Source organism: Boleophthalmus pectinirostris, unplaced genomic scaffold (genome assembly GCF_026225935.1).
Source record: "Boleophthalmus pectinirostris isolate CB_2022bp ecotype Guang Dong unplaced genomic scaffold, ASM2622593v1 HiC_scaffold_16, whole genome shotgun sequence".
In the NCBI taxonomy this organism is placed as follows: Eukaryota; Metazoa; Chordata; class Actinopteri; order Gobiiformes; family Gobiidae; genus Boleophthalmus; species Boleophthalmus pectinirostris.
Window position 1 is genome coordinate 17,154,447 of NW_026571095.1, and position 17,995 is coordinate 17,172,441.

A 17,995-nucleotide genomic window follows, 5' to 3' on the forward strand; every position below is an offset into this window, starting at 1 on the left:
AGTGTATTATTATTATTAAGGCTTATTAGGCTGCATCTCTTGTAATATTTTATAGTGTAGTAAGTCCCCTTCTGTAGTCTACACCTGTATTATGGCACTGTACTTTATTTCTATTGTAACTGCCCTTCCTGCTTCCCCATCAACTTTTCCTGACCAACACTGTTCACACTGTTTCCTCTGGCCTGTTCCTGCTCTTTCCACTGTTTTCTAATCAGGAACTGACCAGCAGCACATGGAACCAAACTCCCTAGATGTTGACATCTGCTATAATAATAAAACAAATATGCCTAAAGATATTGTTACAGAGCTAATGTCTGATAGGCTTGTATTTTGCATGTGTCTAGTGTTTGTTGCAGACAATCTGTGTCTTCCTGTCTTTCAGCTAAGTTATGTTTCTATACTCCATATTGTTTATCATTTTCATTACAAACTCCCTGCTATTTCCAGCTGAGCTGTGAATCCTCTCTCACAGTATGTGACCAAGTCAGGTGTAGCCCTTGTCAAAAAAGCATGTTAAGTCAACCCAAATTAGAAGATGAGAGCATTTGTTCGAAATCATACCTTTTAATTAATGGTAATATAATTTCTTTAAACTAATTTAAGAGAAATTATTCATTTCAGTTAGGTGTTATTGAACCAGATTTTTCTCTGAAGGTAACTACTATAGAAAAACTATATAGATGGAAGTAGAATTATATTGTATATAGTATACTATAGATAATGACTGTACAGGCCTGCTCTAGGCTATTAACAAAATAAAATAATAAAATAAATAAATAAATAATATTATTACAAATGAACAATACACTGTTTATTTGTTTTCATTTAGAATATATATTGCCCCATCTAACATAATAGAAACAATCATCTGTGCTCTGCGCGTGTTTGCGATTTACCCTTTTTGTCCTCTCTGACTGTCCGTAAATCTGTTTTGTCGCTGAAGCTCAAAGTACACTTTCCAGACATTTTAAACATGATCTCTGCCACTGAATAGCTGTAACCGCGCAAGTAAGTGTACTTTATAACCTATTTGATATTTGATTTAGTATAATAGTTGTGGTCAGTGATAAAGGTGAAAGTTTTGAAGGTTTACTACACTCAGATGGGTCTGAGACATAATAATCGGAGCATTGTTGTGTATATTCCCCTGATCTCCACATATGCTCCACTATTACTATTACGATTTTTTTTTAGAGTCGTAGTCCGTAAAACAGAGATGTTTTACGTGGGAGTGGACGTGGGTACATCCAGCGTGAGGGCAGCGCTTGTGACAAGAGAGGGTTTCCTCAAGAGCACAGCGGAAGAGCCCATCAGCATCTGGGAACCTCAGTCCGACCACTATGTCCAGTCCTCCACTGAAATCTGGGAAAAATGCTGCATTGTAATTCAGGTCAGAGGTTGTAAATAATAATAGCATATGTATTAGGATTTACAAGCCAGAGTTACAAACCTCATCATGGACATTGTATTAGGATATTATTATTCTCTTCATTATAGTTTAAAGTAAAATGCCTACATTGAAGGGTGGGTGAAAAAAAAACTAATTGTGATATCTGTTTTGGTAAAACTGCCATATGTGATTGCCTGCTTTTCTGTTTAATGCAGCTGTATGGTCAAAAACAGACACTGTTCCACACCCACTCCTTCAATTGATTAGTGATAGACAGATGGATCTAACTAAACACAGATAAGTGTGAACTTTCAGAAACTGTAGGTAGTTTTAGTTGCCTCTTAAATATTGTACAGAAGATACAAGATACAATTGTATCTTGTATGTTAATATAAGAAAATGGTGACATGATTTTTTTGTCATGATGCTCACCCCTACCTACATGTCTGAGGGTTTGAAATGCATACTCTGTCCCAGAGGGTTGTCACTGGTGTCGAGAGGAGCCAGGTACGAGGCATAGGATTTGATGCTACCTGCTCTCTTGTGGTTCTGGACCAGTGCTTTCAACCTGTTTCTGTCTGCCACAGTGGTAAGTCGTGAATAAATTCATTATAAAAACTTAAATTAAGACCAGGTGTCTAGGTGTTTTTGTCCACTTATTAAAACTGTGGACAATTTTAAATATTTTTTTAATCAAAGATCCACATTTACAACTTGCAATCTCAGTATCCAAGAACAAAGTCTGTTTCTTTACTGATGTAGTAGAAGATCTATTTCTGTGATTAATATTTCTGTATCATTTCTTCTCTATCAGTTCTTTTGTTGACTAAAGCTAAAAAATAAGATGTATACTTCAATAAAAATTTTGTCAGAAAATGTTCCATTGTTTTGTTTTCTTTAGGGGACAAAGATAGGAATGTTGTAATGTGGATGGACCACCGAGCAGCAGAACAGGCAGTTCGTATTACAAACACTGGTCACCAGGTTCTGAGTCGGGTGGGAGGGGTCATGTCTCCAGAGATGCAGCCTCCTAAACTCCTATGGCTCAAAGAGGTGAGAGGTGAGAGAGGCCACCACAAAACTTCAGTCATATGTGTGTTTTGTTTTTATAAAATGTCTATCATATATTAGTGTGTAATTAATATAACAGAATTATAATACGGTCAAGTCAATCATATACTTGGCTGCTTTTAGTGTCCATATGCATTACGTCTGTTATGTGTTAAGGCTCTATACTTTTATGCAGCTGTCACTTTTCTGTTTCCAGAATCTGAAAGAAAGTTGCTGGAACAAAGCAGCACATTTCTTTGACCTTCCAGACTTCCTGTCTTGGAAAGCAACAGGCTGGTTGACTAGGTAGCCTCATTAATGCTTTGCATTAGATAATGTTCATACAAATATAAAGAAATATACAAAAATAGAAATATTTCTTCCATAAATATGCTATTCAAAGTAGAATTCATGTTATTCATGCATTTTATTATAAATTTGGTTATATTTTTCAAAAGATCCTTATGCACTTTGGTGTGTAAATGGACATATTGTCCCCTAGAAGGATGGGATGACAGTTTTTGGACTACTATTGAACTTGGTGACCTCTTGGAAAGCAACTACTCTAAAATTGGTGAAGTTATTATTACTGATGTTAATGGTATAGTTTTACAGTTCAAACTATTGTTCCAATTGAATCTTGATGTACTCTCCCCAGGTAATGTAACCTGCCCCCCTGGTAGTCCACTGGGGCAGGGCCTGACAGCAGAGGCTGCTGCTGATTTGGGTTTGGATCCAGGAACTGCAGTCGGTGCTTCTCTTATTGATGCCCACGCTGGAGGATTAGGTATTCAAACAAATATAGAAAATGTAATGTAGCCCAGTCAAATGTTTGATTAGTTTTCTGCTGTATACATAGTGTACCTTGGTCTAAATATGGCTAATTGTTCAAACATAAAATTTATAATTAATAGTTACGTACCTTACCTTGGGGTTTTTCCTGAAAACTCTATCCTGGACATCTGGTTTTGTTCTGAGAGTTCAACTACACATGAACCCTACTCTCTGACCTTAGTGGCGACCCCTGCAGGTCACACATTGTTGTATAAGTCAGAGGCTAAAGAACACACTGCGCTTTTAGTTGTTGTAGATGTCAAATTGATGTAGTCCTCTGACACCAATAAGTAGATGAGGCCTCTATCTCAAAACTAGAGAAAAGTCAGCTATAGTGCAGCGGTTAGTGTCACTGCTGCAAGCCACAAGAAGGTAAATGAAAAACTTCAAAGTATTGTAGGCTTTGATATTCAGCTTCAGAGTAAAAAGCCCAAAGCACAAATACAGTATTGGCGTTTTATAACATTACAGTTCAGGTTACAGATCAAATTGCAAATGTAAAATAGAATATCTCTGCTAATATTTTTCTTGCTAGGTGTTATAGGTGCAGATGTCAGAGGCTTTAATTTACCATGTGAGCACCAGCCTATCACCTCACGAATGGCTATGATCTGTGGAACATCTACTTGTCACATGGCAGTCAGTATTCACACATGATGAAGGCCTGCTATTGTACTTGCATTTCAGCGCTTAGTAATGTATTTGTTTCTTTATTTTAGATTAGCCAACAACCTCTTTTTGTGCCTGGTGTTTGGGGGCCTTGTTTGTCTGCAATGGTACCTGGTTTTTGGTTAAATGAAGGAGGACAGAGTGCAACAGGAAGACTGGTAATTCTACTAAACTTAAAAAAGAAGTCTTTTCACATATGGGTGCATATTTTCTCATTCATTTCTCTTTAGATCGACCACATGGTGAAAGGCCATGCTGCTTACACCCAGCTTCAAGAACTAGCAAAACAAAAGTTAGTTGAACTTTGAATGAATGATAATTACTTGTTTGTTTATTAATAGTGTTAACGTTTCGGAAGGTGTCCTTATGCAGGGGAAAACATCTACTCTTACTTAAACAACCATTTGAACACTATGAATGATCCCACCTCTCCAGTTGACCTGCTCACTTCCTCTTTACATGTGTGGCCTGACTTTCACGGAAACAGGTCACCATTGGCAGACCCAACATTAAAGGGAATGGTGAGCCTCTAAGCACTAGTTTAAGTAAATGTTTGGTCACTCCTTGAGTGCAGCTGAATGAAATGAGAAAAGTATACTTCATTCTCAGGTTGTTGGACTTACATGTTCCCAAACTCTTGAAGATTTGGCATTACTTTATCTGGCAACAGTACAAGCTCTAGCTGTAAGTACAGAAGTAGTTTTACCTGATGCAAGTTGTTTAAGAATTCTCTCTACATTCATATTTTCTCTTTTCTTTCTTTTTAGCTTGGTACATTACATATTCTAGAGGCCATGAAAGAGGTTGGTCATGACATCAGGACAATTTTCTTTTGTGGGGGTCTCAGTAAAAATCCACTTTATGTTAAGGTCCATGCAAATGCGACAGGTATTCAGAAAATGCTCTTAATATTTTAACAGTATGTTAAATAATCTTGTAGCCATCTTGTATTTAAATCTATACATGTTTTAAGGACTGCCTGTAGTGTTGCCAGACCAGATGGAGGCAGTGTTGGTGGGAGCAGCAGTTCTCGGTGCCTGTGCTTCTCAAGACTATAGATCAATACAGGTACTTACTTGTTTACCATATAAATAATGTGGTTCTTCACTATGTCCAGTTAATCACAAGATTTACTATTGATAAAAAAATATGAGATTTTACACACATTTAAATCCTCTTTAGTTCAATTGTTTGACTCAATACTGCCATCTGCTGGTAAAGTAATCCTTTATACTATTACAAATAGAGTAGTAGTGCAGTGAGCCCTTAATATTCAGTATAGTGTGGTTTTAATATATGTGTAAATGGTTGTTGATTAAGAGGGCATAGCCCTTAATCCCGATGTACTAAATATAAGTGATTATTGTCTGGTCTAAGTTGCACCTGTTGTCCTAGTTTTAGCCATACCTTCTGCAGCCTGGTGTTTTGTCTGATCCTGGAGTTGGACATGGTACATTTAGGAGGTTTAGCTAGTGACAGCAGATTGGGTCTGCATTGCTTTATTCTTACCCTCCAATCAGACTGCATCTTCTGCTGTTGCTGGTCCCATAACTGGGTCAGTGCAGGGCCATAACTGACTGTGGTCCATGATTTATTGAAATGTTTTTGTGTTTTTAGGAGGCCATGGCAAAAATGGCAAAAGTGGGTAAAGTTGTCTGGCCAGATGATGAAGTGAAATGGTGAGACATATTTGGACCCCCCCCCCCCCAAACAGCGTTATTATTATTATTATTATTATTATTATTATTATTATTATTAGAGTTCTGACCTTTTAGACATTATTTTTATTTGGGCCTTTGAACGAGATCTCTTAGAACATACCTGGTTATGTATTATATATTATTTAAAAATAAAAAAAATTACCTTGGCATTTTTACACTACCCCAGTTATCTTGTCTAAAGTTACAGATGTTTTCCTTTACCTGTACCACAGCTTCTATAAGAGGAAGAAAAGCGTGTTTTTCCGCCTTATCGACCACCAGAGGGAGTACCAGGCCCTCATGAATCCAAGATGACAGTGACATGATGTACAATTTGGAGATGGATAATTTGCTCACTGGAAACATACCTGAAAAACCATAGTGAATTACTTTTAGTGGTTTACTTTTTCCACTTTGCTGTTTCAAAAGGGAAATCTTATTTTTGATAATCTAGTGGGTGAGCATATTTTATGATCACAATTGATTGATTAATTAATGACAATTGATTGATTAATTGATTACACAATTTGCTTTTTACTTTTTATTTGAATTATTAAAATCATTGGATTTGATACAATATTGAAAATATTAAATCCTCCTGTGATCTGATGATACAAAATGCATTCCAGTAAATGGTTAATTCTGAATCTTGTGTGGTACATGATCTTCTTTTCCTGTATGCATGTCGTATAGGTTAACAGGAGCTCTTCAGATCAAAGATGACATGCTCCTTGCTGATATCCTTAACCTAAAGAGGAGGACACCAAATCCTCCACAGCTGAGGTAACAGTCAGCTAAAATAGGACCCCTCATTATGAAGGGAACGGGGTTAGCACTACTGGCCAAAGCAAGCACACTCTTTGTTCAATAAAGTCATGACTGAGCAAGTTTGTTGACTGCAAAACCAACAAAACTGACCTTGTCTCACACAGGAAGTTGTTATAAGAACTTTTGAAGCTTTTTTGTTATTTATATAATAAGAACAACTCAGATTAACTAAATACATTGATGTAGAAGAAATTGAAAGTAATTAAAATTATGTTGTACATAAGCTGTACGTTAGCACCTACTTTGCCAGTGAAGTAAAAGAGAAACCTAATATAAGATATCTGAATAAATTTTTAACACCTTTCTGACATTATTTGCTCAATATGTTGTTATATAATATGTTGATATTATCTTCCCTTTACCCATGTCATTTTTTTTGTAATTACCACAGACTTACTATGCTCCCTTATTGTTAAGTAAGGACTCGGTAAGTCCATGTTAATGATCTGTGCTATGGTTTGGATGAGGTGTGTAGCGCAGGTACTTCTTGCCTGATGGCAGCTCTTTCGTGTAGACACCAGCAGGAAACAAGGTGGCTGCCTCTTGTTCTGATAGAGCTGGAGGCACCATCACACAATCTCCAGGCTGAAGAGACAAATTCTCTTAAAATATGGATTTGTTCATATGTTTCACTTATATACAGTATATATTTCATTTTTTAAATTTATTTTACTTTGCCTTGTAATGCAATGCCTAACATAATGCTTATTTTATGTGGGGACATGGGCCTTACCTGCCAGTCAGCTGGAGTGGCCACCTGTCTGCCTGCTGTGAGCTGCAGTGAGTCCACCACTCTCAAAATCTCATCAAAGTTGCGTCCAGTTGTAGCAGGGTAGAGGATAGACAGTTTGAGTTTTTTGTCTGGGCTGATGACAAAAACCTATGAACATGCACAATAGCAACATGATTATAGCTGCAAGTGTTAGAAGAATTAATGAAACTTCCCAGGGCCTCACACATCGCGCTGTCAGTGGCATGCCATCTTTGTCTTTCTCATCTGGGTCCAGCATGCCTAGAGCCACTGCCAGATCTCGTTTACTGTCCGCGATGATGGGAAAGGGCAGTGAGACACAAGATGACTCTTCACAGTTGTAAGCAAGAATATCCTAGTTTAGAGGAACAGCACTCAGTTACTTTCAAAACTGTAGACAGAGATAAGGGATCATAAAGCTGAGCGTGCGTAGACACTACATAAATGTGCTGTCTGTTTGTCTAGAGCCAACCACAAATTATGTGAGTAAGTGTGAGTAACATTTTCCAAAGTACCTTGGTCCAGCTGTGGTGGTCCTCCACAGAGTCGACAGAGAGAGCAATGATTTTGACATTCCTTTTGGTGAACTCACTGCTGAGTCTAGCTGCTCGGCCCAGCTCTGTGGTGCACACAGGTGTGTAGTCTCTGGGATGAGAGAATAGGATGCCCCATCTGTATAGACACCACAGGACAAGTGAACGAATCACTTAATAGTGGATTTAACTGTAGAGCAACCAAGACCGGAGATATCTGTATGAATTGTGAAGTAGCTGAACTCAAGTAGGCAATTGGAATATTCCTTTTGAAGGGGATATTAAAAAAAAAAAAAAAAAACAGTGGCTAAAAGGCTGTAGTAAAATACTTTTATTACTTACGATTCCCCAAGAAATTCATGTAGTTTTATCCTTCCAACTGTAGTCTCCGCTTCAAAATCAGGAAACACATCTCCGAGCAACAATCCGGACATGATCAAAAGTGTGATCTGCTACCTTCAACAAGACTGACAGCAGCGGAAACGCCTCCGTGTGAATCTAAACCGCGGACACCAGCATCTTTTGAGCGAAGTTCCAGATTTGATGACGTGTTAAAATACGGCATTCTCGTTCTTTATTTATAAAATATAAAATATATATATATATATATATATATATATATATATATATATATATATATATATATATATATATATATATATATATATATATATATATATATATATATATATATATATATATATATATATATATATATATATATTTTTTTTTTTTTAAATGTGAAATGTGAGTAGTTTAAAGGAATGCATTCCATGTTGCGCGTTGTTCGTTTATGCTTTGTGACTTATTAGCCACGTGACCAGAGCGGTCAGCGCGCAACTTTGTGTACAGATTTTGCGTCAGCGGCAACAAGGATTAAAATTTTCCTATCAGCGGTCAAAGAACTTGACTTCGGAAAATGTCCACCTCGGTGTTCAGGCGGAATAGTTGCCGCGGAGGGTCGTGCGGCGCTCGGACATCAGCGGAGAGCAACCGGCGAAGAAGCTCCAGCTGCTTTCCACCTGGGGCTCAGGCTGAAGACTTCTCTGTGAGCCTCAACCAGCCCATAATTTCTATCGCTCTTCGCTTCTTCTTAGCCATAGACCTGTGGCTGTCCAAGCGCCTCGGCGTGTGCTCCTGTGAGGAGGCTTCGTGGGGGAGCATACGTCCCCTGGTCCGGCTGGTGGAGTTCTCAGGTCATGCCGCTCCATGGCTTTTCGGCACGGTGTACACGCTCCTCCGTGTGGAGACTGCAGAGGAGCAGGAGATCATGCTCAACCTGACTCTGGGTGAGTTTGTACTCAGTGTTTTTTGTTGTTGTTTTGTTTTGTTTTTGTTTTTGTTTTATATAGGCCTATATTATAACTTAAAAAAATAGATAAACATTAATAGAGTGATGCTTCTTGACTGGCATTATAAAAAAGCCAATCTTTTTTATTATAATGAGAAATATATGATAATTAGGCCTATTTTAAGTTGTTTTCCGTCAGTCAGCCAATATATTTAGTCCAGACGCATTGGGCTCATTAGACTGTTGCAGATTTTGTAAGTCACCTAATTTCAGTTCATAGAGGATTGAATGATTATGAAAATAGCTAATCACAAACCTGTGTGCCTGCAGCAGCTTCATGCACTGTTTGTGTGTCCCCATGACCAAAAAAAGATCAGCCATGGAAAGTTTTCCACTGTCGAGCCACAGCTGTGGGATCTGATGGACATGCACGTGACAACAGTGCTTTTTCCGTACTACAGATTATCATTGCTCATTGACATTCACCAGTCAGAACTAATTCAGATGTATTTTATATAATCTTGACAGTCAGAGACATACCCTCACATCTTTGATATTATTTTTGCCATAGTATATTTAGTTTACATGGCCAATTCATAGGGACATCACGACTTTTTCAATGGATTGTGTTGTCAAAAAATATTACCCTGTGTCTTTTAAAAAGTATTTGTGTGTGTTATGTATATAAGTTTTTATTCAAATGTTCAAAAAAAGTTCAAAAATAATGCAGACTGAAAACCTCTTGTATTTTAATCAAAATCACAAAATGTATGAGCCTATTGTGCGAAATGTATTTAATTGGCTACCTTAATAACATTTCTGATCACAACAGACAACACATGTTGTCTCACATGTCCATTTAATACAAGGGACTCCAACCTGGACCATTGGAGCTACCAGTAGCTCTCCACCCCTTTCCAAGCACCTCGCCAAGGGATTTATGAATTATACGTATTGGGCTGAATAACTAAAATTAGATTATTATCATTGTAAATCTGACATTTTGATGCCTAACTTTGTGCATTGATAAATGGAGAATGGTTTATAGGCCTAAACTGTACCCATCTAAGGATTGCTGTGGCTCTTATATAATAAATTTCTTGCATGCACTAAAATGTGTAGCTCTCTGACGTTTTTGTTTTGTAAATGTATCTCACCAGAGAAAAAAGGTTGGAGAGCCCTGATTTAATATTTATTTATTATTTACCTTTCAATTTTTTATTTATTATTGTAAATCAGATCACAAAGTCATAATTTTAGTAAATTATATTAAATATCAAATTTGTATTTGCAGCTTTGCTTCTAGACCTGATGATGGTCAAACTTCTGAAACGGTTGGTCAGACGTCGAATGCCTGTCCAAAACCGATCGGACATCTTTTCTACCTTTTTTGTGGAGAAGTATTCTTTCCCATCTGGCCATGCCACACGGGCTGCCCTATGTGCTCGCTTCCTGATGGCCCAGCTTGTGGACACTTACTCAATGCGGGTGCTGGTCCTGGGATGGGCTTCTCTGGTCAGTCTGTCCCGACTGTTGCTGGCCAGACACTATGTGACAGATGTGGGCTTCGGCCTGGCCATGGGCTACTGCCAGTATGGGCTGGTAGAGCGACTGTGGGTGTCCTGGGATTGTCTGCAGGATGTCCTGCTGCTCAAAGTGAGGGAGAGGTTCACCAGAGCCTACAGTTAACTGTGGACAGCAGACTGGGCTCTGTAGAGTATCTGAAAGAAGAGAAAGAACTGTGATTTTCACACATTGGATAATATTTGTTATACTAAAGAAGGATCTTTGAGGAGCACCTAAAGAGGCCTGTATATCACCAGGCATCACAGTTTGAAAACTACTGGTATTAAAAAAGCCTATTGTATTTGTCACAGTTTGTTAGTAATCACTGAGAGTTCATTGTTCTTAGGAAATTAAAATAATTTACTGACAATTTGTGCTTTACTAACAGTAAAGTATTGAATTTATTATGACCTGAAGAAAATGTTAAGATTGTATAAGTTTAAGACTGATCTCATATTGATAAGATTATAAGACTGATTTCAGGTTTGGTAAATAATGCTCAGAAGTTTTGAAAAAAATCTTAAAAGATTTATTTATTAAGTGACACAGTGGATGTCTTACTGAGTGAGAGCATCAGTTTCCTTGCCCATCTCAGGTTTCTGTCACTTGTAGGCTTCAGATCGCCCACTACATCTCAGCCATAAGAACTGTTTATGCTTTTGACCATACTGTTTGGATGTGATACCAATCAATTTAATTTAACTAAGCATTTAAAAAAAAATATATGTGCCAATATGATTTGCTGCTTTATATCGGTGATGTCTGTGTTTATAGTTATCATAACAAACATGTAGAAATAGACATATATTGTTCAGTAGTGAAAAATATTTTTTCTGTTCATTGTATAGGTATTATAATTCTGTATTTCTTTATTAAAATGTGAGGATGCAGATTTTTTTCATATTTTTATTGACAGATATTTAAACCGATGCAAAAAATACAGCGAACATTGTGAAGATATTCCAGCAGTTCCCTAATGTTATCTTAGAGCCATACATAGCAATACAGTATTGCTGCATGCCATCTTTAGTCTTTTATTTAGAAAACTATACATATATATTATATACGTGCAGAAATATCTATGCAGATTTGGTTTTGTATCAAAGTCCATAAACTGTGTTGTTGAAGCCTAGCTGGTGATCTGGCTAGATCTCTCCAGCAGCCTGAGGTCATAGGTCACCATGTTGAAGTTGTCCCAGGCAAACAGCTTCCTCAGGGCATGGTTGTAGTCTACCATGCTGTTGTACCTGTACTTGTTTTTGAAAGGAATAGCTACAGCCTTCCCCGCATTTGTGGATGTGTCAAACATGTAATTGATGGTGGTATTTGGTGCGGTGTAGCTGGCTACTGTGTACAGACACCCACAGATCATGAATGCATTTGCCACAGTTTTCTTCCTGATGTTTGTCTCCCAGCTTTGCCTCACCTCCAGACTCTCTGGATCCAGTTTTGAAATAACAATGGCACCTTTTGCTTCATCTGTGCTGTAGATCGCCCATAGTCCTTGCTCGTCCACTGCCAGGTCGATGTCTGTGCGCCCCCCCCAGGAGTACGGGTGCTGACCATGAAAACTGGCGTGGGGCAAATCCTGTTGGTTCACCAGGCTCTCTGATGTTAGGTCGTAGCGGATGATAGTTCTGCTCTGCCTGCGCTGGTAGTAGAACGACCCTCTATAGACTGTGGCTCCAGTGCTCTCCACAGGTTCAGGCAGCTGGAGGACCTTCATTGGGAACCCACGAGAGAACTGGTTCATGTCTTCATATGCAAAGAGCTGGCGAACATCTTTGCCCACTGCATCGATACGCCACACTGTGTTGGTGGTATAAAGAGATCCCTGGGGTTCTGGATCCTGCAACCACACACCGTACTTCCCGGTGATGCTTTCTGCCTTTTTGTGGGACACGGGCTCTTCAACAGTCACAAGCTCTCCACAACCTGAGGAGGAAAAGAACAAAAAAGACAAAGATCACCAGGTCAGGTTTAAGTTGAATGTTTCCAAACCACATTATTAGGTTTTTATGCCATCCTCTGTGTGTATTTTTAACCATTTTAAAATAGACTTATTCTAGTGCATACTATCCATCTAGGTCATATTGTAACTTCCCGGGTAGAGGGTCTGGTGGAAGTCAGGGACCTGCTTGCATCCAAGGAGATGTTCACAGCAGGAATGATTGTTTTCTAAGGTATTCTTTAACCATATAAAATATAAAAACATCTACATTTAGGTAAGCAATTATGAATATCATGTGCAATAAATATGTACCTTTATTTAATGTTTGGTTTCTCTCTGGTAGAAGATGAGAAGCAGGAACCTCTGTCACCTCTGCCCTCATCTCCTGGTATGCATCAGTGCTCAAACTATTTTCAGAACCTGAAAAAGAAAACAGGCCACGTGAAGCATAAACAAGCATGGATGGGCACATAGCTGCAAAAGAAGTGTTGTAAATTCCTATACCTTTACCCAACAAGCGGATAACTGCAACTTGACCCAGTACCCCCTGGAGTGCAAAGGCCAATAAGTGTCTTTGCAATTCCAAAAAGTGGATCTAACTGAGGGCATGACAATCATGACTAGTATTTAAATTAGATATAATTACATACATTGCAAAATATATGTATATTCATTTTTTGTACTAACATATCTGAAATCAGTTCAAAGAGACTTGTTCGGTTTATTTTAATGCATATATTTTTTCAAATTGTAGTTTCACATGTTAGTTTACATAACTTACTCAATGCAATTTAAAATCTTTTTTGTGCAGCCTTCTCTCTCTTTAATCTCTTTTATTATCACGACATACATACTGACGAGTACCATGTTCTTATATTGTAACTCATACCAGTGTTTGGGCTGTGTCCTGTGTGGGGCTGACATGGCTTTAGTCTGAGACTCTCCACCTCCAGACTGGTCTTGGACAGTCTCCTCTGCAGCTCCTGGATCTGCTTGGTAAGCCTCTCTATGTCTTGTTGCAGCTGATCCCTCTCCCCTGTCACCTGGGTGTAGGCCTCCTGAAGACTCCTCTCTCTATCAGGCTTAGCTTCCCCATCAGTTCCTCCCACGAGCCTGCTAACCAGCGCTTCCAAAAGGGTGAGTCGTGACAGAAGCCCATCTATCTCTGTTAGACCACCTGGGCAGTGGCTGGACCCCTCCGGACTGGACACAGAGAAGATGTACTGGCATTGTCCCTTATCATCCTGCCTTTGAGTGAAAGATCCTTGGTTTTCAGCGAGATTCCAGCTAAACAAGGTACAGCCACATACAAACAACACTTGGACCCACATTTCGTTTCTTTTCTCTATTCTTTTTGACTTCTGTTCAAGGAGCAGGTCTAAATCTTGACTGTCCTGGGACTTGGATATTTATACAGTGAAGTGTCTTTGAGGTGGGAGGGGGTCAGGAGAGAGGTGGGCTTAAATAACTGGGGGTGTGGTGTGTTACAAGCATCCACGTGTTTGTGTTATAAGTAAAAACAGTAAAAGTACAGACACTTTTTCATTGCCTCTCAGCAGTTGGTGCATTTTTGCATGTTGTTTTGGCTGAAGAGTACCTCCTAATATCTCTGTCAGCTGTCGCTCGGTTTATTTCCCCTTTAACTCACAGTTATGGTCATGTCAATAAGTGTAGTCTGCTTTATGGGATGGCTCAAGGCTGTTGTGGTGTATGTTAGGGTATGTGGGCAGTTTTGTAACTCATTAGCAGTAATACAGGCCTGCACCTTACGCCCCTCATCTCAGTGGCACTGGAATGTCTGGGATGCAGCAAGTCGTCAGTCTGGAGAGAAAAGTATCAGAGGCTGTCATTACTGCCCAGCACACATCTTACACGCAAAAGAAATAAGAAGCAAAACACGATTCCAATAACAACATGATGGAAACAGATTATGAAAGCAGGCTACTTAAAGTAGATGTAAATGATATATATTTTTATTACTACTTTATTTTGCTGTTTGTAACAGTGAAATAAAATGACATGAAATGGCATGAAATGAAGGCATATTGCATTTTGTGGGCTTGGCACCACTCCTTAGGTCACTGATAATATGTAAACTGTTTTATAAAACAATTTGATTTGACTTGTTACTCATGGTATACCCCTGACAATACTGAACATCTATCGTGTAACTTTAAGTTAGCACAGGAAGGAAATGCCAAAGTATTAAGACAGAGGTGATGCACGTGATCTGGGGCCACATTGGTGTATTGTTTAACTATCGCCATAAAAGTGACAAACTTTTGTCAAATCTTTTGCACTTATGTTTTAAGACTATTTATGGATCTTGGGAAGTGGAGGAGGTTGGCTGTGTTTTTGCAGTAGGTATGTTTTTGCTATATTATTCCTGTAAAAGCTTCATCTCCTCCTTTTCCCTGAGCACTAGAGCTCTTCTGCAGATCCCCTCACTATTTACCAAACTAAGTCTGTTGGGATCTAGCATTATTCAAATGCTTTATGTAGAAGCATTAATCTCTGGCCCTCTGAAAGACTTGGTTTCGTTCTCACAATAGAGATATACATCACAATTGTCTGATGTATGGAGCAGAAAGAACTGCATATTTAATTATAATATTATATAGGCTGTAAAATTTCATAAGAATATCAAAACTTTTAATGTGACTGTTTATTTTAGAAAGGCATTTTATGGCTGCTTCTAGCAAGCTTAATGTAGTTAGGTACACCTCTATCTATCTATCTATCTATCTATATCTATCTATCTATCTCTCTCTCTCTCTCTCTCTCTCTCTCTCTCTCTCTCTCTCTCTCTCTCTCTCTCTCTCTCTCTCTCTCTCTCTCTCTCTCTCTCTCTCTCTCTCTCTCTCTATCTCTCTCTCTCTCTCTCTCTCTCTATATATATATATATATATATATATATATATATATATATATATATATATATATATATATATATATATATATATATATATATATATATATATTCACAGTTTTTGTTAGCCCATTCTCTAATCACTGAATTCAAAGTGATATCTCTTTTGCTTAATATCTACAGACTTACATATAGGTTTGTGATGTTAAGTACTTCTGAAATATGAAAAAACAGTTTGTTCATCCTGCATACCTTCCATCAAAATACCAATATCCGACCGTCCTGATCCATATTTATGTTCTTAAACTCTAAATAGACAATAGGCTATGTTTTCACTAAAATAAATGGGTTATTTATGGTTCTGCAATGATGAAAGATCACGCTTAACCTTTGCCAAGTGGCGTAGCTTTATTTTGTGACTTATTCTTTGGGACAAACACATTCCACCAAAGTGTAGTCACAGGCTTGTCAGGCGTCGTCAGATGGATAGAGGAGATGCATTCAAAGGCACACAAAGGAATTTAAAAATGTTTCCCACTGGCGACATTTGTTTTATATAAATATGTGTTTATTGAATTCTTTAAGTGATAATGTATATATTCAACAGTTACAGTAGATTACTCTTTTTAACTCATGCTTTGTTTACAGGCCAGACTCCGCCTAATAACAGTTTTAGTATTGTGACTGCTGACAGTCAGATATGCTTCGTGCAAAAAAATGGAAGAGCAATTGTTAGAATTATAATTTTTTAAAAATTATTTAACCTTTTATACAATGCAATCAGTGATAACTCATTGACATTAGAAGTCCTGGCCAAGAGATCAACAGAATGTATGAAACTTGCTCATTCACTACAGCGTAAAGCCTATTGATGTGGTATTTTGGGTTGGACTTGTCAACATTGATGTTAAGGTTGAAAATTAAATAATGTTTTACATTGCCGATAGCTATAGCTGCCCATATCACCTTGAGAATGCCCAGTTTTAGCAGATGTCACCTAAGCTAGGCTAAACTAAGCAGGGTTGGGCCCAGTGAGTACTTGAATGGGAGACTGCTGGACAGGTGCCATTATGATCTGGTAGTGGGACTACTGCATGCTGTCCTTGTGTCCTTAATCAAGACACTTCATCCACCTTGCTTAGTAAAAAATGTCGTGTGTGACTGAGTATTGGGCCAGTGCTGCAGGTTGGCAGTGTTATTTTCATCAGTCTGCCCCAGGGCATCTGTGGCTACTTTAATGAGTGATTGAATAATCCACTGTAAAATCCAATGCATTATTACTGCTTCTATTATCATAGGATGAGTGTTTTTAATAAACTGTAAAGTCTCCACTCACTATATTATATGATGAAGAAGCCTTAACTCTATGGCACATTTTAAAGACAGGAAGGGGAGACAGGCTGATTCCGTCACAGCACACGCCTGTTCGCCCTCATGGGGTCAGAGTTCATGGCCCTGCACCCTCTCATGTCCCACCACAGGGTGAGGTTTTATAGGCCTATACGTTCAGCTCTGCCTCAAAACTTACAGTTCTGGAAGAACAAATAGCCTATATACACATCCTGTTTTTTAAAAGGTCACAAACATAATACACAGCAGATATAAAAAACACTTACGTTACGTAATCGACATTTCATTAATGCATGTAGGCCTATTCTTGTTATTATCATGGAAAGGCTCCTCAGGCAAAGCTGAAATTGTTACAGTGCCATCTAGCGTCTTCTCATGCCACTACCCCTTACCATGATGAACAGGCCCAACTCCAAACTTAATCGATTTCGTATAACAGTCAGTCTAACGGGTGGGGGCGCACTGAGCGGACCCTGTAATGTTTTTATATCACAATACACTGCCTGTCACGGTGGCATCAGACTGACAGAGGAAGGTGCATCCTATCGTGGGACTATTTCTTTAATCTACAGAACTGACTTTCTCTTTTGCCTCTTGTAACAATAAATTGACACCTAGACCATTCACTGTTCTAATAGGATTTTAATTTTGATTATAACATCACAGTTATACCAATTCGATTGTATTGGGTATACGGACTAAACTAAACAGCATAAACCAGCCGAACAAGCAAAATGAACCAGTGTGCCAAAATCTCATCCACCCACACACTAAGGCATCTTCCTGACTTATATGACAAAAGGATCCGATGGTTTCATTGTAAACTAATCAAAGGACTGTCAGTGCCCGCAGCGTTGATGAAATGACAGATTTATGTTTGGTAGATGGCTGCTACTGCGGGGAATATGTCCACCTCTTGTGTTGCAGCGATGCGCAGTCGTGCCGCATGACTCACAAACGGCAGAAATGGCACGGATGTAAACAGGGGCGGGCTGAGCTGCTCCGAACCTGACCTCCAGCTCCAATCACAATGCACGCCTTTCTGACTCCACTTAACTGCGTCTTTCTCATTGGCTGCGTGCGCTGCCTGTACACTGACGTAGGGGAGGTGCAGCCTCGCAATTACACCGCGGAAAAGAGGAGAGAGAGGGAGAAAAAATGATTAATCTGTCAAACGCAAATTTGTGTTGCGAATAGGAGCTCACTGACATTC

The 17,995-nt window shown here is 38.7% G+C and overlaps 4 protein-coding genes across 7 annotated transcripts; 2 read left to right on the forward strand and 2 right to left on the reverse strand.

The window, feature by feature from the left end:
* The first annotated feature begins 906 nt into the window (after positions 1 to 906).
* On the forward strand, positions 907 to 8,964 carry fggy (FGGY carbohydrate kinase domain containing). Of its 4 annotated transcripts, none has more exons than XR_008631907.1 (16): positions 907 to 1,008; positions 1,195 to 1,390; positions 1,868 to 1,979; positions 2,292 to 2,443; positions 2,658 to 2,746; positions 2,899 to 3,227; positions 3,810 to 3,913; positions 3,994 to 4,101; positions 4,174 to 4,235; positions 4,302 to 4,464; positions 4,553 to 4,627; positions 4,711 to 4,831; positions 4,917 to 5,011; positions 5,561 to 5,622; positions 5,877 to 6,426; positions 8,853 to 8,964. XR_008631907.1 is itself a non-coding variant. In XM_020939523.2 (16 exons), exons 2-16 carry the CDS (start codon positions 1,217 to 1,219, stop codon positions 5,956 to 5,958), a joined length of 1,644 nt encoding a protein of 547 aa, XP_020795182.1. In that variant the 5' UTR covers positions 907 to 1,008; positions 1,195 to 1,216; the 3' UTR covers positions 5,959 to 6,303. The 4 variants fall into 4 exon arrangements, 2 of the variants coding, with proteins under 2 accessions (XP_020795182.1, XP_055007766.1); XR_008631908.1 differs by lacking the exon at positions 8,853 to 8,964 and having other exon boundaries at positions 5,877 to 6,100; positions 6,337 to 6,718; XM_020939523.2 differs by lacking the exon at positions 8,853 to 8,964 and having other exon boundaries at positions 2,899 to 3,014; positions 3,099 to 3,227; positions 5,877 to 6,303.
* Positions 6,829 to 8,239, reverse strand: LOC110173419 (peroxiredoxin-6-like). Its single transcript, XM_020939418.2, has 5 exons — positions 8,098 to 8,239; positions 7,738 to 7,894; positions 7,428 to 7,577; positions 7,205 to 7,351; positions 6,829 to 7,056 (listed from the first exon to the last, which is right to left on the reverse strand). The coding sequence occupies exons 1-5, from the start codon at positions 8,187 to 8,189 to the stop codon at positions 6,910 to 6,912; spliced, it is 693 nt and encodes a 230-aa protein (XP_020795077.1). The 5' UTR covers positions 8,190 to 8,239; the 3' UTR covers positions 6,829 to 6,909.
* On the forward strand, positions 8,599 to 11,428 carry LOC110173421 (polyisoprenoid diphosphate/phosphate phosphohydrolase PLPP6-like). The gene is made up of 2 exons (XM_020939419.2): positions 8,599 to 9,044; positions 10,341 to 11,428. The coding sequence occupies exons 1-2, from the start codon at positions 8,675 to 8,677 to the stop codon at positions 10,733 to 10,735; spliced, it is 765 nt and encodes a 254-aa protein (XP_020795078.1). The 5' UTR covers positions 8,599 to 8,674; the 3' UTR covers positions 10,736 to 11,428.
* A 313-nt stretch (positions 11,429 to 11,741) lies between these two features.
* LOC110173422 (myocilin-like) lies at positions 11,742 to 13,894 on the reverse strand. The gene is made up of 3 exons (XM_055151938.1): positions 13,422 to 13,894; positions 12,876 to 12,970; positions 11,742 to 12,547 (listed from the first exon to the last, which is right to left on the reverse strand). Exons 1-3 carry the CDS (start codon positions 13,892 to 13,894, stop codon positions 11,742 to 11,744), a joined length of 1,374 nt encoding a protein of 457 aa, XP_055007913.1.
* Between the last annotated feature and the right edge of the window lie 4,101 nt (positions 13,895 to 17,995).

Excerpts from the sequence above, each read along its gene's own strand:
- LOC110173419 (XM_020939418.2), bottom strand. The coding sequence starts at position 8,189 with ATGTCCGGATTGTTGCTCGGAGATGTGTTTCCTGATTTTGAAGCGGAG. Across the intron at positions 7,895-8,097 it reads CATGAATTTCTTGGGGAATC|ATGGGGCATCCTATTCTCTC; the intron begins GTAAGTAATAAA and ends GTGTCTATACAG. Across the intron at positions 7,578-7,737 it reads ACCACCACAGCTGGACCAAG|GATATTCTTGCTTACAACTG; the intron begins GTACTTTGGAAA and ends CCTCTAAACTAG.
- LOC110173421 (XM_020939419.2), top strand. The coding sequence starts at position 8,675 with ATGTCCACCTCGGTGTTCAGGCGGAATAGTTGCCGCGGAGGGTCGTGC. Across the intron at positions 9,045-10,340 it reads CATGCTCAACCTGACTCTGG|CTTTGCTTCTAGACCTGATG; the intron begins GTGAGTTTGTAC and ends TTGTATTTGCAG.
- fggy (XM_020939523.2), top strand. The coding sequence starts at position 1,217 with ATGTTTTACGTGGGAGTGGACGTGGGTACATCCAGCGTGAGGGCAGCG. Across the intron at positions 1,391-1,867 it reads AATGCTGCATTGTAATTCAG|AGGGTTGTCACTGGTGTCGA; the intron begins GTCAGAGGTTGT and ends ACTCTGTCCCAG. Across the intron at positions 3,914-3,993 it reads CATCTACTTGTCACATGGCA|ATTAGCCAACAACCTCTTTT; the intron begins GTCAGTATTCAC and ends TCTTTATTTTAG.
- LOC110173422 (XM_055151938.1), bottom strand. The coding sequence starts at position 13,894 with ATGTGGGTCCAAGTGTTGTTTGTATGTGGCTGTACCTTGTTTAGCTGG. Across the intron at positions 12,971-13,421 it reads AATATAAGAACATGGTACTC|TTTGAGCACTGATGCATACC; the intron begins GTCAGTATGTAT and ends TTCTGAAAATAG. Across the intron at positions 12,548-12,875 it reads AAACCAAACATTAAATAAAG|GTTGTGGAGAGCTTGTGACT; the intron begins GTACATATTTAT and ends TTTCCTCCTCAG.